This window comes from Diabrotica virgifera, chromosome 2, assembly GCF_917563875.1.
Source record: "Diabrotica virgifera virgifera chromosome 2, PGI_DIABVI_V3a".
Lineage (NCBI taxonomy): Eukaryota > Metazoa > Arthropoda > Insecta > Coleoptera > Chrysomelidae > Diabrotica > Diabrotica virgifera.
The window spans coordinates 158,705,471-158,730,628 of record NC_065444.1 but is presented as its reverse complement, the minus strand read 5'-3'; the positions used below and the strand labels follow the sequence as shown (position 1 = coordinate 158,730,628).

The window sequence follows — 25,158 nt, the reverse complement described above, 5'->3', positions numbered from 1 at the left end:
AAAATTAGAAATGAGTATATTAGGGGAAGTTTAGGTGTGGCACCAATTGATGCCAAAATGAGAGAGCATAGGTTAAGATGGTTTGGTCATGTTCAACGTCGAGACGTTAATCACCCAATACGAAGAATAGCTGAAGTGCAGATTCCTGGAAGGAGTAGGCGAGGAAGACCAAAGAAGACCTGGGGGGAGACGATAAGGCAGGACATGTTGGTAAAGGGGATTAACATTGCTATGACCCAAGATAGAGTTGTGTGGAGAAATGCAATTAGGGAAGCCGACCCGCATAGGGATAAGGCAAAGAGAATGATGATGATGATGACTGTTGTTTCCTTTTTAAACCAAAAAAAAAATGTTTAATAAATCTATTACTCTCCATGTACTAGAAAATTGAAGCTATTTTATTGAACATTTTACTTGATTTCGATTATTTTGTTTACATTTTAGGTCTATTTAGAACATAACGGAAATAATCTTTAACAAGTTCTCACTCTCTAAAATACTTAGAAAAGATTTGAAGTCTGCCTCTATTCATAATTTCTTCTTTAACTTTCCGATGACCAACATTTTTTTGTTACACGGATGACCAAGGGGGGGAAAATGACCCCAGGTCAAAAATGTCAAAAATGACAAATAACAAAAAAATAAAGTTTTTTTTTTTTAATTTTTAATTTTTTTTTGGCATGGACTTTATGTCATTCAGCCAGTCACAAAATGAGTATTAGTGTCATGTGTAGTGTGTATGTTGAGTAACTGTCTTGTTACTTTGTAAAGTCGACGTCATTAGCGTAAAACTACTTGTAATTACACATAATAGACGCTATTTTACTAAACATCAACTTCAGAATATATTTTTTATTCGTAAAATATAGAGATTTTTTTTTATTTCAAAATATGAGGATATCTAGAATGATATTTAAGTCAAATAAAAAAATAATGAGTTAAAAATTAAAAATACTTCTGAATTTATTAAAGAAAAACATACGCTGGGGTCACAATTTCCCCCGCTTGGTCATCCGAAGGTTAAAAAGACTAGACATAGTGATGCGTCGTATATCCCACAACTTCTCTATGATTTAGATCAGGGCTGCAAGGTGGCCAGTTCATAGGTCATTGTATGTATACTAACCTCAATTAAATAATCACGGACCTCACGTGCAGCATGTTATAGTGCATTATCATGCATTACAAGAAAGTTATTTCCTATCTAAGGAGTAATTGGAACTACATGATTAGAAAAAACATTCGTAAGATATCTTTCACATTTTAAGAAACCTCTTAATAAAGCAACAAAGTCCACTCGAGCTATTCCCAAACCATTATAGATCTTCCATTGAACAAAATCATTGGTCGTATTGTAAAATAGTCCATAGCGTTTTATTAGCCGTCGAATAGGTGTACTAGTATACGTCGGTACTTGGGTACTTGGTACTAGTGTACCTCGGTCAACAGATTACTGGATTCGTGGTCGAAATTATTTTTCACTCATTTCATCATTCCCCGTTAGAGGACAGTCTAATCATACTCCGTTGCAAATATTTTAATATCTGCAGTTCTTCTTCATTTCGTTATGGTGCAATTCAGTCTTCTTGTAAAGCCTCTTTGACAAGGAATAGATTCCGAAATATCAGGTGTCAGAGGATGGCAAGAGACTCGAATTGAATCAAAACGAAACGATTATTTTCTTTTTTGTCATACCTTACTCGGTTTTAGAGTACAAAATGACCACGTTTCATTAAAGTAATCTGCGACGCATTATTGGAGTGTTCTCCTAGCGGCGCCGCTTGGTACTAGTGTACCTCGGTCAACAGATTACTGGATTCGTGGTCGAAATTATTTTTCACTTATTTTATCATTCCCTGTTAGAGGACAGTCTAACCATACTCCGCTGCAAATATTTTAATGTCTACAGTTCTTTTTCGTTTCGATGTGGTGCAATTCAATCTTCTTGTAAAACCTCTTTGACAACGAATATATTCCGAAACATCAGGTGTCAGAGGATGGCAAAAGACTAGAATTGAATCAAAACGAAACGATTATTTTCTTTTCTGGGAATTGCATTCTATTTCTACGATGATTTACGGTGAAAGTTGGTGCTCTGACTGGTATCTTGACATGGAAATCTTGTTCAATGTGACGCCTTTATATGTATAGTCTTCCTACTATTTTGATATTATTAACAACTGCCGCTTGTATATTTGTAAATGTATTGTAACAAAACGTTCTCTTATAACACGAAGCCTGATAAACTTATCTTGGCGTGGTGTGGTAACTTTTCCTCTTTCTTACCCAGGCCGTTTCGTAATGGTCGTTTGTTTGTCTAAAACGTTGAACAATTGTAGTAGCACGAGATACTCTTAACCTCAATCTTATTTCTCGATGACGTAATCCTACATCAGCTAAAGTAACTGTCTGCACACGTTCATCTCAGCTCAGATTTCTCGATAAACATTACATGTCAACTAACATAGGTAAAGCATCTCAGCAGTTCATTAAATTGTAAAGAATATTGTCAGTCTAAAACATTTCTTTTAAAAAGCAGCAATTTTTTGATTTTTAATAGCCAACTAACTGCTTATATTCCATTAATAGTAGGGGAGGAAAGTATGCTTTTGCAGTTCTCGCGCGTTCTGAGGACCAATTGGGTTGTGAAGAGTAGGTCCTAAAACCAAAAAAAATTAAGTTAAGTTTTCTATAAAGTGGGGGACTTTCCACTTTTTAATTTAATTTTTTATTTCCAACAATGTTTTTCTCCGATTATAGCGCATGGATCCATAATTCGACAAAATGTCTAGAATAAAAGTTGCTTATTTTTGCGTAAGTAATCCAAATCTGCAATAAATATTGGGGCTCCTATTTAAGATTTTAAAGAAACTCCCCACCCCAACTTCGTGGGGGGTCGTGCTTGCTGCCATTCGATAGATTTTTTAAATATTGAATACGTGTCTTTTGCAGTTTTTCGATCTGATGTTCATTTCGCGAAATATCGCGGGGTTTGTATTTAAATTTTAAATTTACCCCCATCCATCTCCGTGGGAGGTCGCGTTTGGTATCATTAGATAGATTTTTAAAATATATTGAACACGTATTTTTTAGTTTTTCGATCTGACGTCCATTTTGCGAAATATTCGCTTTTTTTGTGTGAAATTTTGTGACTTGCCCATTTCCTTACGTCCCGCTCAAATCGTCAGATTTTTTAAATATGCACTCTTTTGCATGTACTTAACTTATCTTACCATAATTTGATGATTTCGAGTTTTTCTAAGGAAATATTTTTTTTCAGACACCCCTTAACGAACTCCCCTGTATTAAGAGCCAAATGGTAGAGGTACATTTACAGGGTGATATCTGAGGCGCTCGAGTAGGTACCTGCAAAATCCCCGCTTGGGCTTCCCTACCATAATAAGTATTAAAATTCATTAAAATCACGTTATTATTTAAACGTGTTTTCTTTTTAGTAATAAAGGTATCGATATCATTTTAATCATTTAATAAGCGTTTTTTGTAATAAATTTCACAGGATTGAAAAAACACAATTTTATTTTACTCCCTGTATACGGCTAAATCGTTAAAATTTCACAGAAAACGTGAAGGCAGTATTTCCTTGAAAATAGACCCGAATTGTAAAAAAAACATTATCGAAATCCAATTGACTGTGCAGTAGAAAAACAGCCTCTTTGTGGGACATATTATGAGGTGGCGCGTTAATTTTGGAGAGTTATATAATATACATATTATGTTATAGTCAAATCTCTGAGCTCTAGCGGTCCTAGGTTTGTAGTCAGTCTTCAGGTCTGACTTACGGCCTTAGTCAAACTGCGAAATTAACTCCATTTTCGGCATTTGACTAAAGCATTTTCGTCACACCTAGGAGAGACTAATTTGGTGAGGCAAACGTCGAACTTAATTTCATGAAATCGGAGTTTGGCCAGTCAAGCTCCGATCAAGTTTTACAATGTCATAATTTGTTAGACTAGATTTAGTCTATGTGGTGAGACCGCTCCCGTCTGGAAAATTCTTTGTGGATTCCTGTTCAAAAATGTCCCTTTTAATCAAATCTAAAGGGTACCGGGCGGAATTTTTGGGCAAAAATTGTTTAAACAATTTTTTTAAACAAATACAAAAGATCACGTTTTTTTGCTTCGGAACATATATTTTTAAGTTCTGTGGGTCATTCTAAACAAGAAAGGTATCTTGTAAATTTTCTCAAAAATTGATAGTTTTCGAGTTATAGGCGATTTAACATCTGAAAAATGCGAAAATACGCATTTTCGAGGCCTAAAAACTCATATTTAAGTAAATATTTTTGAGGTTGTCAGATACTTAAATTGAAGTTTATATATTCCGTTTCAAGATTCTAAAGAATGATTGCGTTTAACCTTAATTTAAACCGTCATTTTTGAATTGTTAAATATGCGTGTTTATCCGATTTTTTTGCCGGTTCGGCGCGCTCCATTTCAAAAATCTCCAATTTTCCTCCAAAAGATATTTTTTCTACTTTGCATAAACCGTCAACTGTTTTACCTTATATGATACCTAAAAGATTTTCAGCATCTATCAAAGCTGGGAATAGGTATAGGTATGGTTACAGTTTTTCTGATCGCAATTGGGAATTTTTTTCGGTTAATAGTAACATAAGAGTAGCCTGAGCATAAAGACAATTAATCGCCGTTTCTTTATTTATTTCTATATTTTCTATCTGTACACAACGCATGCATGTCATTTTACTTTTAAAGCGTTCATGGTATTTCCAAGTGTTCTGTCAGCGCACACATCATGTACATACAACCAGATTACAAATTAAGCACGTAGTGCACCAGAGCTCTCTTTTTTGCAAATACATCAAACCGCATCTAAAGAAATAATCTCAATTGTTGAACAATTTTGTTCCCCTCTTTATGGCGACGGTCCAAGTGCTTTGTCAGTATGGTGATTCTTAGATTTTTCTCCGATTGAAGTATCTTCTTTCACAGTTCACGATGAAATCTTCATTTCACATCTTTGAGCTACATTAAAATTCATATGCCAAACCAAACCATATGTAAGTAATAATTACTAGTTAACACTTATACTTTCGCCAACATTGTTTAACTTATATTCAGAAGATATTATAAACAGAGCCCTTGCTGACCAAGATATAGGAGTTAAAATAAATGGCACTTTAATAAACAATTTGAGATACGCTGATGACACAGTATTAATAGCAGAAACCCCGGAAGATCTCCAAACACTGATAAACAGAAGAGTAGAGTGCAGCGAAAAGTTCGGTTTATCACTTAACATCAAAAAAACAAAAATAATGATGGTGTCGAAATCTCCACAAAATTTTTCTGACATAACCGTACATGATCAAAGAATTGAGCGTGTTAGAAAATATAATTACCTGGGAACTGTGATTAATGAAAACAACGACAACTCTGAAGAAATCAAGATCAGAATAGAAAAAGCTAGAGCTACTTTTACCAAAATGAAAACAGTTTTATGCGGAAGAGAGCTAAGTTTAAATCTTAAAATTCGCCTGATGAGATGTTACGTGCTGTCAGTTCTGTTCTATGGAATGGAAGCTTGGACACTGAAAAAGATCGATACAAGGAAAATAGAAGCATTCGAGATGTGGATGTACCGCAGGATACTGAGAATATCGTGGACAGAGAGAGTGACAAACATGGAAGTGTTGCGAAAGATGCAGAAAGAGAAAGAGCTTGCGCTTACTATTAAAAAGCGCAAACTGCATTACTTGGGACATATAATGAGGGGACAAAAGTACCAGCTACTACAATTAATTATTCAGGGAAAAATAATAGGTAAAAGATCCATTGGCAGAAGAAAACCTTCATGGTTGAAGAATTTAAGAGATTGGTAAAAGTGCAGCAGCTGCCAATTATTTAGATCTATGGTATCAAAAATACGCATAGCCTTGATGATAGCCAAACTTCGGAACGAGGACGGCACCTGAAGAAGAAGAAGAAAACTTATACATGAATCACATGCTTGTACTAGTATTGTAATGGTAATATTGAAGATTGAAAAAGCTCTCTTATGAAATTGTTTAAGGTCCTTGGCAAAGCAAGAACAAAGCAGATACACAGTGTAGTGAGCTTTACAGTAAAATAATTATTGATTTAAGCTACACAAAATTCTAAAATAAACATTGAAATAAATAGTCAACTAAATCCAAAATTCCAGCATTGATATTTATTATGAGAAGGTTACCGCTTACTAATATTATCAGTGTCATTTAGCTTCTCACCAGACGAATGGTGATGTATTTATAGCGTTTTAACTGTTAATCCCTCTCCATGGTCAGCATTGTATCTTCAAACGCCGAAAAATGTAGACCATTTCAATTATTTGAATCTGTTCTTTGTCCAGTGTGTGTTGTTTGTATTATTATTATTTTTTAAGTAAATGACCTAAATATGGTCAAAATTTTTTGACGAAATACCCCTGATGATGCTCTGGAAGCGAAAATACTTGGGCAAGATTTATTAAATAACTGTGCTCGAAATCTGCCTTTTATTTGTAAAATTCATATTTATATTCGAACATTCGACCGTATCTTATTGTAAAAAATATTGGCCCATACCTTTTATAATGGATGAAATCACCTTTTTTCCTTCCCTTATGCCACTGATTAAATACCATGTCATTAATTTTAAATAAACAATCTATGAATATTATTGAAAACTCTATTTCCTTTTTTTATTTGCAGATGTGTTACATTTTTATGAAAAAGATAAAGTCGAGCATGGGAAAGAAAATGTCTACATTGAATGACGCCATGCCACCATGGCGCTGCTAATGCGACGTCTATTCGTAGACGCTCAGGTAAATCTAGGTAACTACACACACATTATATAATACTTTTATACTACACCTTTTGCACTTTTTTTACTTCCAAACACTGCACAAAATTACACCTTCCTATTTGATTGCATGTCATAGTAGTTAGTGTATTTTTGATGCCTTGTAAGTATAAGATGACGTTAATTTTTTTAGAATATTTTTATTCATAGAGATATATGCCAATATAAACCTACAAAAATTAAAATTTCAGCGATCTCTTGTGCCCACTTAACTCCGAAATCCAAACTGGGAATCACTAATATCCATCCCCAGCTTAGCGTGTATTCTATTATGGATGATTTTTAGCAGGCTTTTTAAGGTATGCGACATTAGACTATTAGACTAATCGTTTGACAATCACTACATTCTTTAGCATTTACTTTTTTTGCTAAACAAATAGCAATTAATAATTATTCGTCGATATAGTAATATCGAAGTAGTACCAGCGGAATGGAAGGAAAGTCTCCTGCTACCGATACTTAAAAAGGAAGACTCGAAAAATCCTGAAAATTATAGAGGCATTAGTCTGATGAATAGTACATTTAAATTGTTGACCGCAGCAATAAAAGATTAAATCGAGGAAAAGCGAACATGGCAGATGAACAAAAAGGCAGCATACATGTGCTTTGTAGATTTAAAAGGTGCTTTTGAGAGGGTGAGACGAAATGATATCTTAAATTTATCACAAGCTGAAAAATAGACTATTAGATAAGAAGGATAATTAATGAAATTGACAATAGCAACAAGACCAGAGTTATAATGTCAACAGGGGAAACAGAATGCATAGAACTAAAAGGAAGAATCCGTCAAGGAGACTCGCTCAGCCCGTTGTTATTCAATATGGTGTTGAATAAAATAATTCACGAAGTAAGAAAATGACATGGATACTATATGGGAACGCATAAAATTACGATATTATGCTATGCCGATGATGCAGTACTAATTGCTGATAACGAGGATAACCTACAAAGGCAGTTTCACACCTTTAATATCACAGCAAGCAAACTTAATATGTGAATATCTGTAGAAAAAACTAAATGTATGGTGATCAGTAAAGAGCCGCGTAGATGCAAACTAGAAATAGACGGGAAAATTGTAGAACAAGTAATGAAATTCGATTACCTAGGAGTAGAGATCACTAGTGACAGCAATATAAGAACAGAGACCACAAGGCAAGCAACGAAAGTAGCAAGAGTAAGTGAGTGCCTCTGAGAAACCATATGGAGAAATAAATATCTGACCACGGAAAGCAAAATAAAAGTATACAAGACAACAGTAAGACCAATCCTAACATATGCAGCGGAGACAAGGAACGATACAAGAAAGACGAAACAACAAACCAACAATATTGAAATGAAAGTATTAAGATCAATAGCGGGCTTAAGAAACAGGCAAAGCAACAGAAGTATACGCTATCAGTGCAAAAATTAAAATATTAACAGGTGGATAAAAACAAGAAAGAAAGACTGGAACGAACATGTAAACCGAATGGGACCAAATAGATTAGCGAAAATTTGTAAAAACAATGAGCCGTATAGTAGAAAACCCGTTGGAAGGTCGCCGGAAAGGTGAAAAGACAATGCACAGTCAACAGCAACTGAAACAGAATAAGAGGCAGACAAGCAGGAGTAAGCCTAGTCGCACGAAAAAGAAGAAGAAGGAGAAGAAGAACAACAACAAGAAGAAGAGGACGATAAAAAATAAATGTTGATGTCATAATTTCACGTGGAATGATTTCTGGAATATAATATGTTAAGTAGTTGGACTAAAAGGTCTATATTTTATTTATTGGCCGGTTTTCGCAAATCACTTGGTGTTTCATCTGGACCAGCAGCTTTATTATTTTCCATGGACTTTACTGCATGCATAACTTATGACTTTGTTATTTAGGCTCCCTCGTCTTTACTCTGATTATCTTCATATATATTTTCCTGTCTCTGGTCATGGAATTATTCCTCTATATATATTCTTTCCATCTACTTAATTTCTGTTCCGTCTCCATTAAAATGTTTCCTTGTTTGTTCAATAGTATGCTTGAGATTTTTTGTTTTGCTACCCCTGCTAATTCTTTAACTTTATTATGGAGATTGAAGTTGTTGTATTTGTTTTCTCTTCTATTTATTTACATTTTCCTGCAAAGTAAGTCTCTTTAGCTTCTCTTATTTTCCATTTTATTTGATTATGCAGCTGTTCTTCTGTTCTCCATGATTTCCAAGTTCTCTTTTCTCATCCAATCTCCTTTCTTGCATCTAGTTGTTGTGAGTTCTCTGCTACTTGGTTTAATAACTACATTTTTAAAGAATTGCCACTGTTACTCTACTCTAGATCACCATCATTTGATTCCGCTGTGGATTCTAGGTTTGCATTAATTTGTTGTTTCACTTTTTCTTTAACTTTTTCTGATTTTTATTTTTGTATCTTAAGTTTATCACTGTTGTGGTTTTTTTGTATCTTTTTTTTGTTCGCACATGGGTGTGCTTTTCCGATTGGATTGCGTTTCGGTCCCTGTGATTTATTGACCTTGTCAACTGGCGATTTCCAAGTGTAAAGGCATCACTTAGGCAGTTTAAAAAAAGTTCATTACGTTTAAGATTATTTTCCAGGCAGAATTCTATAAACCGTTCTCCTTTTTCGTTTCGGACACCGAGTCCACAGTGCTACAGTAGGTAGAGTCACATCTTCCTTTTCCAACTTTGGCGTTAAAATCACCCATGACTACTGCTACATCTCTAGATGTTGTATTTTGCAGGGTTTTTTGAAGATAATTTTAGAATTTTTCAATTTCTTCCTCTGTTTTATCGGCGGTTGGCACATAAATCTGAATAATGTTTAATTTCCCATGTTTGTCATAATGTGTAGTAACATAATTTTTTCCGATGTTGGTATAAAGCCGGCAACTGATGTTGCAACTTTTTTACTGACATTAATTACTAGTCCATACAGATGTTTGCTGTCGGTACTACCAGAGTAGAAACGTCGACCATTGGTTGTACTTAGCTCTCCTTCGAGTCGAGTCATCTTGTGTCACTTATTCCCAATATGTCGATCTTAAGTCGCATCATTTCTTGTTCTATGTTCCTTAATTTACCAGACTCATACATGCTTCGAACATTCCATGTCGCTGTTTTAAAAGTTGAATTTTGTAATGTTGAATGGGTTGCATGTGAGAGTTCATTTTGAATGAAGTATAAAACAGACGTACTCTAAGTCATTTATTGTAACTTCCGACGACCGGTTTCGCTCTCTACAGTATGCAGAGCATTTTCAGGTCAACGGTTACAAGTCACTAAATGCTACAAATAAAAAACCAGAGTTAGAACAAAGTCTGGTTGCACAAGATGCTAAAGATCCATAAGATCAAGGCAATATTAAACAACATACATAAAAGTAGTTAAGACAGCAGACAAATACATAATATGCATGTACACTTGATGGCGGCAACAAACGTCCCCAAGCTGACAAACACATGCAGATGTATGCTGTCTGTAATCATGCAATGATAACGTGTCGTACTTACATTCAGCTACAAGGAGCTACTTCCTGAGTATTCATTAACATGATATCTTGCTTTAGTTATGCTAACGGTATATGGTGGAATGGACGGAGAATGTTGAATTTTGTATTTTTAGTCCGCAGGGATTTCGTTGGTTAACGACCTGGAGAGCCCTGTCAGCATTGTTGTTGTTTCTTCCCCTGCCGAATCTTGGCATCCGAGTATCATGATTATTACGGTGCTGTTTGTCACTAACTGCCTTGACGATTTCTAGGGGTACTTTACGAGTCTTTAATGCAGTGGTTCCCCGTTGCCCTCTGCATCCTTATGCCGTTCACTAAGGTCATCGTTCCTCCGCCTTTGAAGCCAATTTTTCAGCTTCTGGACAAAAGAGTGCCCTTTGATCCCATACAAACCCTAAAATCAAGGAGTTGCCATGTCCGATGTCCGCCATCCATCCCGTACTAAAGGTGTTCTTTCTTCTCCGCCACGGCTGCCGTTGTAGTCTTCATCCGTGAACCTAGAGAATGGACCCTAAATAGGTACTAGTTTCCTGGGTCAGGAAACTCCTGGAATCTCGGGAGGGCAGGGATTGATTTGAGCTCTCCGACTATCAACGAACACAAAACAAATTGTATGGAAATGAAAGATACACTAAATGAATAACAGGTTTTGAAAATTAGAATAAATAACGATTGAAAACAATATTATAGTTTCGAGAAAGTGAAAGGATTTGAATACCTAGAGGTGACTGCAACGGAGAAAGGAGATAAAGTTCCAGAAATTGAAAAAATTATAGCGAAGCGAAAGCGAGCGGTTGGAGCAATGAACAAACTTTTAAAAAGTAGTCTTATGTCAAGAGCAGCAAAATTATGGTTGTATATGTAGTACGGTAATACAACTGACAGTACTGTATACCGAGTGGTATACACCACTGTCCCGATACTCCCGAGCTTCCCCCTCAAACGCCCTATAAAAATCGTACAAAATAGCAAAAATCGCGCAATTTTTATTTATTTAACAGCTGTATAGAAACTGACTTCATTTGCGACAAAATGCAAAAATTTCTTACGATAAAAAGCTGCCCTTTTCAAATTTAAACGCATTTTAATTTTTGTCGATAAGACACTCCTATGGAAAGATATCAAATTTTTACCGTCGAGTTGATACACATTTACGCATTCGAAATCAATTTTTTTAAATAAAATGTGCATCAACTCGTCGGTAAAATTTCGATATCTAACGGAGTGTGTTGAGGAAGCTTTTCGGTGGTGTGAAAGTGGGACAGAATGGAGAAGACGAACGAATAAGGAAGTTCAAGAACTGTTTGGGAAGCCAGTAATTAGCCATATGGTTACAACTAGAAGACTTCGATGGATGGAATATGTGGAAAGGATGTCAAGGGACCGATGGGCGAAAAGTATATTGTTAGAGGTGAGGGAATAAGAACGAGGGGTCGACTACGGAAAAATTGGCTGGATACAGCCAAAGAGGAACTACAAAGAGCAGGCGTTGTAAATTGGAAGACATCTGCCCTGGAAAGAGTAAAGTGGAGAATATCAGTTGAAAAATTTCAAGCCATGGGCCTCTGAGGCCTGCAGTGCTGTTACATAATATGTTTTATGTCTGATTATGTAAGGTTACGTAAATAAGAGCACATATAAACAGAAACCCTTTATTTGTTGTCAGCTTGTTGTTCTCATCACAATTGTTCTCATCTCCTCAAAATCCTGTATTAGAACATATATGAAATATTAGTTTTCAAATAGTTATTGTAATGTTTTCATTTCTGTTTCAGGCAAAGCTTCGCAGAATGGTAGAAGAACATTCCACGGATCTTACCTCTCGGATAGAATCCGATTACCCCAATTCTAGTCCTGCCGCTATACCCAGCCCCGCTTGCACCGCCCATGAAGCAAAAGTAGTAGAAACCCTTCCTGTGGCTTCTATTAGCCCACTTGATGTAAATTTCCTTAAACCAACGCTTGGCGAAGACAAAGTTATTGATTGTGATGTAGATCTTAAGTATTCTAATGATAATAAGAAAAACAATAAGTCTAATAGACCAAATTATATCGAAACTAAAAGAAGTAAGTCCCTGTCAGTAGAGGGTCCAGAAGATATTAGTAAAAAGGATATTAAGAAAACTCGGTCAAATCCATTAAAGAGCGAGGACTCATCTGCAGACAACGAGAAAATTATTGATGACACCAAAGAAGTAGAAATGACCGTTGAAGAGAATATAGCTACTGTTCTGAAAGGCAGCAGATCTTCACTAGAGACCCGATCAGATTCTCCGAAACCAGGATGTAGCAGTCAACCGGATATAGGTCAGTATCTACTTAATGTTAACATTATATGTTGCATATTAAAATTGTTGCTTAATCAAAATATTGACGTTAACATTTATAGTAAATTAATAGTACAATGTTTCACGGTTTTTGCTCTGAATTTTACAGAACTGCTTGGATTGACATGAAATTTGGCATCCACATCCCCAACATGTCAAAGAAGGAAAATGATATTGTTCCGATGTGTGCGTTTTCCTGGGGGAGCGGGAAGGGTGGAGTTTCACCCCTTTCCGGTGGTGAAAAAATATACGTTCAAAATATAAGTCTGGAAATGGAAAAACCGACTAATTCGTAAGTAACTTTTGTTATATAGCATTTTTCACTCTGTTAATACTTTTGCCGATAATTTCGAGTAAATATGTTTATTTTTCAACAAAAAAATACGTTTTAGGCGGCTTTTTGCAAATAACTCAAAAGTACTTTATCGAAAAAACATTCTTAGCAAAAATGTAGCTTCAAAAAAGTGAAAAAAATTGTATATCTATAAACTCTCTAGACCCAGTAGAAGCAAAGTAATAGTTCATGAAAAGTAGGTTCATATCGGTCAAATTTCAAAGTAAATATTTCAACGTAAAATAACCAAAAAATGATGCAATTTTTGGGGAAAACTCATTACAACTCTTTTAGGTTTTAAATAAATAATTATTTTTATTAATTTAAAAAGTTTCTAGCATCAAAATTAAGCAAGTTGAGCTGAAAATAAATTTGGTCCCTTTTTTGGTCAAAAACCTAGGAAGTATCTTAAATCAAATTAGTCGTTACCGCTTTAAAAGTTACTTTACTTATGTATTGTTTATATGATCTGTAAGTTTCATCGGTTCGAAGAGCTTTTTTTTTAATTGGCAAATTTTTTTAAGTATTAATTTTGAAAAAATGCTTTTTTTCAAAGTAACTTAAAATTTATTAGTGATACTGAAATTCACAACGAGTAAAAAAATGTAGGTTTTGCTTTTCTGAATATTTTGTATTTTTCGTTTTTCTGTAAGGCAAATATTGGTTGACAGATGGCTGTTCAAAATTTGCATACACTCGTGATTATTGACTAGTACAAGCTCTTTCAACTACAGCCCCTTCAATAATAAGCACTTTGAACTGATGAAACTTACAGATCATAATAAACAATACCTGCACGATTAAAGCAACTTGTGAAGTGGTAACGATTAATTTCATTTGGGATGCTAATTAAGGGGTGATTTTCACGATTTTTTTACCAAAAAAAAAGGACCAACTTTATTTTGAGGATAACGTTTTTACTTTTAATGATAGAAACTTTTTTCAAAAACAAAAATAAACTAACCTTTTTTTTAACGCTTTAGGAAAGTTCAAATGAGTTTTCCCCAAAAAGTGCTTAATTTTTTGGTTATTTTACGCTAAAATATTCGATTTGGAATTTGGTGACTATGAACCTATTTTTCATTAGTTACAACTCTTCTTTTACTAGGTCTAGGAATCTTATACATACACCATTTTTTCACGTTTTTATGGGCCATATTTTGGCTAAAAATGTTTTTTTTTCTATATTATTTTTATAAAATACGTACTTTTTGAGGTATTTGTAAAAAACTATCTAAAAACGTGTTTTTTTTTGTTGAAAAATGAACACATTTACTCGCAAATAACTCGAAAGGTATTAACTGAAAAAATGCTATAGAATAAAAGTTGCTTTGAATTAGTCACTTTAGCCATTTACGGACTTATTTTTAACGTATATTTTTTCACCCCCGGGAAGGGGTCAAGCTAACCTCCAGGGCAAAAGCAGACATCTGCACAATATCAGTTTTTTTCTTTGGCATATATTAGCTATGCGTATGCCAAATTTCATGTCAATTCAAGCGGTTCTTTAAAATTTACAGGTTTTGCAATATTTTACCGTGAATGAACGTACTATAATTATGGTTATTTTAGTATTTTAAAATCTGCTGCATGTATTGAAGTTGGGATGATTAGTTTAGTGGTAATATTATTTTTAAATTGTACTTTTATAAACCTTTTTATTCTTGTAGTACCAATCTTTTTTTAGATATTGACTATCATCAAGTCAACAGTATGTCAAAAGTGTACAGAAAGATTTTGTTATCATCAGTCGTTATAAACTGATCTTTCACCTGAAGACACATCGATTGTTTCATGTTACGTACCAAGACAGTTTATTCTGCCCAGCCATAATTTTATTACGAAGTCATTTCCTGCATAAAGAAAATCGTATTAGATTCAAAATAACCCAAAAAATATAATACCCATAATATTCCCAATCAAGCAGAAAGCAATATTCACCTTACTTATGTCCATCAACAGATCGAAGTCTTCATATTTGGTAAACTGGGTAACCGTTTACTTCAAAGATGTAGCTAAAAGAGCGGAACAGATCTTTTATCAAAGCATGTCGCTACCCTAGCTACAGCAGAAAGGGCAGTAGAAAAAGCAATGTTAGGTATACGACTGCCAAATAAAAATAGGAACAACTGGGTAACATCAAAAACAAAAGTCGAGAAGATAACAAAAATTGACAAATTCAAATGGAGCTTCACAGACCACACTGCTAGATAAAAATACCAACGTTGGAAAGCCACAATACAAAACATTGGAGACCTTATGAAAGTAAACGATCAAGAGGAAGACTACAGATGAGATGGGTAGATGATCTAAAAACAATAACAGGAACAAATTGGAAGTATGATGCTTAGAATAGAGATCGATGAATCTATGTCAAAACATGGACGATACAAGAAGGCTAAGAAGAAGAAGAAGTCGCTAAAATTAAAGAATTATTACTAATGTATAGCTTTAGTGTGGAGCAATCATATAATGCATGCAATTCCACAAATAGTTGAAATTGTTTCCCTTTTATTTTGACAAAATGCATCAATGCATTATGCATATGAATGCAATGGCTATTAAAAATCATCTGATAAAAATCACGATAACCATGAATGCGGCAGTTATGTGAGCAAGCTAGTGAAAACATTTCAAAGAACTACATCCGTTGCAAACAAAAATATGACAAACGAAATTATTCTCAGTCAAGTTGGAGTCATGTAAGCTCGACATATGGCTTTTATCTGATCTGAGTAAAAGATGATATCCGCAGTCTCATATTCTTGATATTATATTTCATCATCATCATCAGTAGCTCGACAACCCTTTTTGGGTCCTGGCTTGTTCTAGGATTTTCCGCCATTCTGTTCTGTTCCTTGCTTTGTCCTTCCAGTAGGTAATCTCATGTGTTTTCAGATATTGTTCCACTTGTTCCATGTATCTAAGTTTGGGTCTTCCCTTTGACCTTCTTCCTACTGGTGTTTGCTTCATTATATGTTTTGGTGTTTCGGTCTCCAACATTCGTTCAACAGGGCCCATCCAGCGCAGACGTCCGATCTTTATGGATGTTATGACGTCGGGTTCGTTGTATGCTGCGTATAGTTAAAAATTATATCTTCTGCGCCATACGTCATTTTCTTTCACCCCCTTATATGTGTCTAAGGATTTTTCGTTCAAACGTACCTAATAAGTTCCTAACCTAAGTAATAGGTTTTAATATTATATTTAACAATTGATAGAAAAATCATTAAGGAAGATGTAGAAGATTTCAATAAAATCCATTTTGAATATTTTCTTCTTCTTCTTCTTGACTGGCTTTACAACTCGGGGTGAGTCTTCGCCGCATCCACTATGGCCCTCCATCGTCTGCGATCTTGCGCTTCGATTTGCCATTGTTGTACCCCAATCCTAGATAGATCGGTTTCAACATCATCCTTCCATCTTTTTCTGGGACGGCCCACTGATCTTCTACCGTCTGGTCTCTCGAAGAACACTGTCTTTAGCACTCTGTCTTCCTCTGATCTTACTACATGACCTGCCCATCTTATCCGATTAGCTTTTATATGTCTGACGATGTTTTCAGTACCATATAGAGTCACCAATTCAGCATTGCGGCGCCTTCTCCACTCTCCTGTCAATTCATCTCTTTGAGGACCAAATATCATTCTGAATATTTTGAATGGTGGTATTCTCAAAGTCCAAGGAATGACCGGTGGAATCATATCCACAAACGTAGAATCATATAACACATACAATTATTATACAAACACACATAATAATCAGAATTTTATGTATCATACTATGGTATATATATAACATCCACCCTTACATTTTTTCAGCCGAAGCTGGCTACTTAGGTTGACTTCCACATTAGTAATTCGGTCAACCCATGATATACGTAAGATGCGCCAATAACACCACATTTCGAAAGCTTTGAGCTGATTCATAAATGCACCAGTTAGTGTCCACGCTTCCATTCCGTAGAGCAGAACTGCGAATATGTAGCATTTCAACAGACGGTGTTTCGATTTTAATGATATCGATCAATTAAAATAGGTCGACTGTTGAAAATGGGTCTCATTCTGACAAATGAGAGTGCTTTTATTACTCGCTGTTTAATTTCTGTTGAGTGGTCCTATTGGACCACTGTAAAAAAACATGACATGAGAAAACTGAAATGTAGAGAAGTAAAAGAAATAGTCAGCAAAACATTGAATAGAAAATTCAAAGAAATCGGTAATACAACGGAAAGCATAGAAGATAAGATAGAATCCCTTAATAAAACGATAGACGACATTAAAGAAAATTTTATGAAGAACGAAGAATGTAAGAATAAGACATGGATGACGACAGAGATTCTGCAACTAATGGAAGAAAGAAGAAAAACAAGAACGAAAGCTCCATGTATAAGACATTACAGCGAGAGATACAGAGAAAGATCAGAGAAGCCAAACAGAAAGAACTGAAGAAAAAATGCCAAGAAATCCAAATTCTGCAAAGTAAATACAACGACTTCAACGTGCATAAGAAGGTAAGATAAATTACAGGCAAATGTAAAAACAGAAGAATAAGTAGTAAACTGGTTAATTACAATGGAGAGATAATCGTGGACAAAGAGAGTATCAATAATACCTGGAAAAATTACATACTACATTTATTTTTTGATGAGAGGGAGAACCAGTCGCCAATACCTATGGAAAGAGGACCACCTATACCAGAGGCAGAAATAAGAGCAACCATAATATCACTAAAAGAAGGTAGAGCTCCAGGACCAGACGGAGTACAATCTGAATTTCTTAAACTTATTGATGATGAATCTTTACGAATACTATGTAAAATCTTCAATAATATCTATGACACAGGCAATATCCCAAAAGATTAGCTAGTTTCAGAATTTATTACCTTACCAAAGAAACAGGGGGCAAAAAAGTGCGCAGAATATAGGCTAATATGTCTAATGAGCCATACATTAAAACTTTTTCTTAAAATTATATATCGTAGAATATACAAGCTATGCGAAAAGAGAATACAAGACACACAGTTTGGATTCATGAAAGGCGTAGGTACAAAAGATGCACTGTTTAGTCTACAGGTTTGATTTCAAAGATTCAGAGATATGACTTGCGATATTTATACCTGCTTTGTGGACTACCAAAAAGCATTTGATACAGTTCAACACCGAAAAATGATGGATGTTCTAACAAAAGTCCAAATGGATGATAAAGACCGACGTATAATAAAAAATTTATACTGGAACCAATCAGCCACAAAAAGAACGAATATTGGAGGTGAACCAACGGAAGCGATCCAGATTCTACGAGGCGTTAGACAAGGTTGTATACTTTCACCTATATTATTTAACCTATATACAGAGGAAATATTTAGTGAAGCCTTGGAAAATTGCAAACATGGAATACTTCTAAATGGAGAACGCCTAAACAACATCCGCTATGCAGACGACACCGTTATTTTTGCAAACAGTTTGAACAGTTTACAGCAACTAATAAACAAAGTAAATGAAGTATGTGAAAGATTTGGACTTCAAGTAAATATATCAAAAACTAAATTTATGATCATCAGCAAAAATAAAATTAGAGACGCCCAACTACTTATCGATAATACACCAGTGGACCGAGTAAAATAGTATAACTATCTTGAAACAATAGTAAACGGTAAACGAACAATGGGATCACTCACAAGAAATAAAATGTAGAATAGAGAAGGCTAGGAGTGCATCCAATAATATGGCCAAACTCTTTAAAATACACAGCCTTAATCTGGAGATAAAAATAAGGCTCCTACGATGTTATAACTTCTCAATATTGTATTACGGAGTTGAATCCTGGACACTTACTGAAGCAATGGAGAAAAAACTTGAAGCCTTCGAGATGTGGCTGTACAGGCGAATCCTAAGGATATCATGGACGGATAAGATAACCAACGAGACCGTATTACGAAGAGTGGGCAAAGAAAGAGAGGTGATGTAAGTATACCATTAAATGGAGAAAGTTAGAATATCTCGGACACATAATGAGAAACGGCACTAAATACAGATTACTGCAGGTAATTCTTCAAGGTAAAGTATTCGGAAAGCGAGGAATTGGGAGAAGAAGAATATCATAGTTAAAGAACCTGAGGAAATGGTTCTCCACAACAACAACTAATATATTTAAATCATCAGTTAATAAAATAATTATAGCCAGAATGATCGCCAATATTCGAAACGAATAGGCACTAAAAGAAGAGAAGGTCCTATTGCCTATTTAAATTGGTGCACAGATATATTGCTAAACTCGATATACGATTGGTTAATATAAGATGAGCGTTTAGTATTGTTTTTTAAACGCTTTTATTTAGTTCAATAGTTTGCGTCAAATTTTTAGACGTTAATTTGAGTGCCTTTTCTCCAATGCAAATGAATGAAAATTTGCAGACATATGCATTCGCGGGAACAATACACGAATAATCAAAAAAAATATTTTTTTATGTTTGTTAATTGTTTAAATAAAAAAAAACGATTTTAATGGAAAATGCTTAAATTCTCTTGTTTTTTACAATGTAAAAATTTGAAACTTTTACGTGTTGTAGCTAATGATATCGATGGGTTTTTGACAAAACGTCGCAACCGACAAAACTCACATTTTACAGGAGACGACTTTTTCTTCTACCGACTCTTTGGTTAATATAATTAAAATTTTGAAACTGTGATAAATTAGTACATAAAAAAATATTAATTTAAGAAAAAAAAAGCTGTAATATAACATTATTCTATTAAATTATGTAACATACGATACTTTGTCAGACCTTGTCTGTGTAAATTTTAGTTGGAGCTTGTCGCTTAAGATAAACATACGATAGTTTCAAGGTATCAATCTATAAATGAATATTCATAAATAACGTAAGTATCTTAACAGAAAAAATATTATTAATAATAAAAATCGACAAAGAAAAATAAAATTTATGACGTATATTAATCTGTGACACTGTACTAAATGATGTACTATTAAAAAAATCTCAAAAATTTAATTCAAATGGTACGACGTCCCAAAAAATGTAATTTTTGGGAACTTCGTAGTTTTACAGAATTACTACCACCTTAAGAGGGTATTACTCAAGTTTGAACAGATATTAAAATTTTTATAGGTGTTTTTTAAAGCTTAAGATGTAATCTTTAACAACTTCTTTTTGAAAAAATTAAGAAAGATAAAAAAATGTAATACAATAGCCCAAAAATATCAGTTAAAAAACTGTTTGTACAAAGTCATCAAAACCTTTTTCTGTACAACTTACCTAAAATATATTTAATAACAAGCTTTTTTGATCTCTTATACAGTATGTCTGCGTAACTTGGAACCTATTGATAACTTTTTATTATCAGTTTAAAAAAACTATCAGATATTAAATTTTATTAATTTCATACGAGGTATGACAAAAAATATGAATCTTCTTCAAGACTAAAGTAGCTTTATCAATATCGAAAATCGTTAATAAAAAAAGTTGTTAGGAATTAAAAACTATGTTTCAATGTTCGTTCTATATTGACAATTGTTTCAGGTTTCAGTGAACTTACTACAAGTTGACATATTTTTGTTGCAAATATAGTATTTATGATATTTACACAAGAACAACTAAAAAACATAGGTTATGTCATTACCAAATTAGTAAATTAGACTTAAAATTCTATTAAAAAGACAATACACCATAAAAACAAGTGTTAAAAACTTACCGCATCTATTGAATAAGACAAATTATCAAAACTACCACTATTTTCGTTTTAAATTGTTCTAGCGAAATAAAAAATTTGCACTGACTGAGTTCTAACACATTTAAGATAACACTGAGTAATCCTCCTAACGGTCATTTTGGTCATTGAATCCTATCGTAAGCGGCAAAACATGCAAACGTAACCGACAAGATTTATGGCGCTTAATAATCTGTCGGTACTACCTTGCCGTTTACGATACCAAAGGCACAAAATGAGCTTGAAATGCGGTGGTTACGATAAAAATTAAATTCAATTTTAGACACTTAGAATGTTATTATGGGCAAAATAATTTTGAATTAGCTGTAAACTATCGTAAGGAACCATTTAAGATAAAAATCCCATTTTCGGAAAATTGATGCTTACGATGTTTTGTCAAAAACCCGTCGATATGAACTATACATAATTTCACTTTTTACGTTAATTGTTTACGTTATGCTTCATAAATAAACAATAAAGTTTCAAATTTTTTGCCGATTCCGACTACTTTTTATGTTAGTACATCATATGTTTTATACATATTTTAAGAAACATGACGATATATTTTAATGTTTGAAAAGTGTAAGACTAAAAAGTAAAAAATTAAAAAATATGAAAAAGAATTTTTTAAGAAACGCTTTTCTTTAGTTACGAGTGACTAAAATTAAAAGTATTATAGAACAATCAACTAAAAAGCAAAAAATAAAAAAAATTGAAAAAATCCAACACATTCGTTAAAGAAAAGCGTGGGGCGAAAACCGTTTATTCGATGAAGACGCGCCACGCTTTTCTTTGACGAATGTGTTAGATTTTTTCAATTTTTTTATTTTTTGCTTTTTAGTTGATTTTTTTATAATACATACTTTTAATTTTAGTCACTCGTAACTAAAGAAAAGCGTCTCTTAAAAAATTCTTTTTCATATTTTTTTATTCTAGTTGTCATAAAGGCTAGAGTGGGATAAGATGGTCAAAAATGCCCCCGCACCGATCAGCCCCGCTACTTATGTTTTCGATAAAGGATATAAAATTATGCCCTCATGCAAATTTTTAGCTTCCCAGAGGTCCTAAAACGTCTTAAATCAAGAAAAGAAGAATTTTTAGGTTTTATTTTTTTGTGAGCGCAATTTTACTTTAAAAAATCTGAAAAAATTCAAGATGTTGTATCTTTTGAATACAAAACAACCAAATTTTTTTCAGATTTTTGTAATAAAAAATGAGCCCAGGAATTTTTTTTTTAATTTTCAAAAAATTTGTAGGTTATGATAATATGAATTGGCCAACTTTTAAATAGTATTTTTTTGTGTACTTTTTGCTGTTCTTTTAAATGGAAGAGGCAGAATTTTTAATATCTGAGCGGAAAGAACGAAAAAATTGAAAAAACCGTTTTTAGGATTCAGGATCCTGACTACAACAACTGAAAAAAAAAACTAAAATTGTGAATTTTGTCATAAAATTTGGTATGTGGGGTTATAATAATATTTGGAACAACTTTTCCAAATACCTTTTATCGATATCTGTAACGCGAAGCAAATCGAATCGCATATCGAAAATTCACCCTGTTTGTAGTAGGCCGCGTCTAAAATTTAAAGTTCAGTTGACTATTTTAAAAATTGTGAACCATCACCCTGTATGACTGTGCAAAATTTTAAATCTGTATATATTTTTATAGCCGAAACATAGGGGTGTCTTCATCTTAAACGCGACACACTGTTTCTTATCAATTTGATAATTTATTGCAACTAATATAGTCGTATTTTTTATAGATTCAAAATATACATTCAAAGTACTGACTAGTTTACTAATTTTATCATAAAACTTTCAAATTGATTGCATTGAAGTATGGAACCAATTATTAATGTGTATTAATAATTAATATGTATTAATAATAATGTGTATATAATTATGTGTAATAATATAATATAATATTATACAGAGTTTTATGTATGGAAACCTTCAATTATCTCGGAAATGGCTTGCACGATTTTTATGGATTGTGGTGGGTTGGGGTTTTCTAATGTGGCCGATATTATAGTAATACTTACATTGTTGTCAGATCTTCCGTTTTTCTGAAAATCTAATTAACTTTCTTATTTCAAATGGAAATGGTATATTTTTTGCGTTTTGAAGTCCTTAAGAAATACTGATTATTTTCCATGTTATATTCCCTATACCTTAAGGCCATAATTTCGGAGTTATTGCTACGTTTATTTAAAAAAACTTTTTAAACAAAAAATTATAAAAATCAATTTTTTCGGCCTGCGTAGACATTATTTTACGTTCTTTGGACCATTGGGAACAAAAAAGTTCTTTTGTAATTTTTCTCTAAAGTTAATCGTTTTCGAGTTATAAATAATTTAAAATTGAAAAGAAATCGATTAATTACGATTTTCAAGGTTAAAAAACACAAATCAAAATATTATTTTTGAAACTGCTAAGTATAGAAATTCAAGCTAAAGCCTTATTTTATCAGTTACCAATAAGTAATTTGAGCTTGTTTCATTCTAAAATATTGTTTTTTAGTTGTTAATGCCTTTAATTAACATGTATTAAAAAGCAATGTTTTAGAATAAAACGTGCCAAAAAATTTTATAGCGAGCCCCTGGAAGAAGGGTTTTGAGTACTCCGCAGTTTTAAAAATATGTAATGTATTTTATTTTTGTTTTTGAACCTTGAAAATCGTCATTATTCGATTTTTTTCAGTTTAAAATTGTTTATAACTCGAAAACGATTAACTTTAGAGAAAAATTACAAAACCTTTTTTTGTTCCCAATGATCCAAAGAACGTAAAATAATGTATACACGGGCCGAAAAAATTGATTTTTTTTTAATTTCTTTAATTTTTTTTTAATAAATGTAGCAATAACTCCGAAACTATGGCATTTAGGTATAGAGAATATCATACAAAAAATAATCAGTATATCTTAAGAACTTCGAAACTCAAAAAATATACAGGGTCTTTTATTTGAAATAAGAAAGTTCATTAGATTTCCAGAAAAACGGAAAATCTGACAACAATGTAATTATCACTGTAATATCGGCTGCATTAGAAAACCCCTACCCACCAAAACCTATGAAAAACGTGCAAGTCGTTTCCGAGATACTTGATGGTTTTTTATACATAAAACTCACTCTTTTATTATAATAATTATAATAATATTATATTAATGCGCATGAATTGGTTCAATATTTCAATGCAATCAATTTAAACTTTTTATGATTAAATTAGTGAATTAGTCAGTATTCTCATTGTATATTTTGAATCTATAAAAAATACGACTATATTACTTGCAATAAATTATCGAATTGATAAGATACAGTGTGTCGCATTTAAGATGAAGACACCCCTATATTTCGGCTATCAAAATATATACAGATTTGAAATTTTACACAGTCATACAGGTTGATGCTTCACAATTTTTAAAATAGTCAACTGAACTTTAAATTTTAAACGCGGCCTACTGCGAATCCGCAAACAGGCTAAAATTTCGATATGCTATTCGATTTGCTTCGCGTTACAGATATCGATAAAAATTATTTGGAAAAGTTGTTCCAAATATTATTATAACCCCACATAGCAAATTTTATGACAAAATTCACAATTTTAGTTTTTTTTTTCAATTGTTGTAGTCAGGATCCTAAATCCTAAAATTGGCTGTCCCGAGATGCATCTCGAGACAACCAAAAACGGTTTTTTCGATTTTTTCGTTCTTTCCGCTCAGATATTAAAAATTCTGCCTCTGCCATTTAAAAGAACGGCAAAAAGTTCACAAAAAAATACTATTTAAAAGTTGGCCAAATCATATTATCCTAACCTAAAAATTTTTTGAAAATTTCAAAAATTTTTCCTGGGCTCATTTTTTATTATAAAAATCTGAAAAAAATTAGGTTGTTTTGTATTTAAAAGATACAATATCTTGAATTTTTTCAGATTTTTTAATTAAAATTGCGCTCACAAAAAAATAAAACCTAAAAATTTTTCCTTTCTCGATTTAAGACGTTTTAGGACCTCTGGGAAGCTAAAAATTTGCATGAGGGCCTAATTTTATATCCTTTATCGAAAACATAAGTAGCGGGGCTGATCGGTGCGGGGGCATTTTTGACCATCTTATCCCGCTATAGCCTTTGGTCTTCTTTACGTTTAGAACCCTATTTATCTCATTATTTACATAATTATAAGTAATTATTTAATTGAAACTTATTTGCAAAAAACACTAAAACACTAAACGGGCTGAAATAAAGCATAATGTCAGATAAGACGAAAGAATCCTTCTATAAATCCTTCCTAATTCTATGGTGTAAATCCAGCTACGAGGCATCGTTATCTGGTTATCGTTTACTCTTCCCTTAGTAATTTGTGGATTAAGCTAAGACAGCAGAAATTGGAGAAACTATTAATTTCAATTTTCGTCCTGATT

The 25,158-nt window shown here is 33.3% G+C and overlaps 1 protein-coding gene across 6 annotated transcripts in view; it reads left to right on the top strand.

Annotated features, from left to right (window-relative positions):
* The window catches only part of LOC114330643 (kazrin), a 490,500-nt gene that overhangs the window by 196,251 nt on the left and 269,091 nt on the right, over nucleotides 1–25,158 (top strand). For 5 of the 6 annotated variants that reach the window (XM_028280046.2, XM_028280051.2, XM_028280047.2 and 2 more), the window contains exons 2-3: nucleotides 6,710–6,825; nucleotides 12,135–12,666. In XM_028280046.2, coding sequence (XP_028135847.1) covers nucleotides 6,787–6,825; nucleotides 12,135–12,666 — 571 coding nt within the window. In that variant the 5' untranslated portion in view covers nucleotides 6,710–6,786. Of the gene's footprint in view, nucleotides 1–6,709; nucleotides 6,836–12,134; nucleotides 12,667–25,158 lie in introns of all 6 variants that reach the window. The other variant, XM_028280048.2, reaches the window with a different exon arrangement.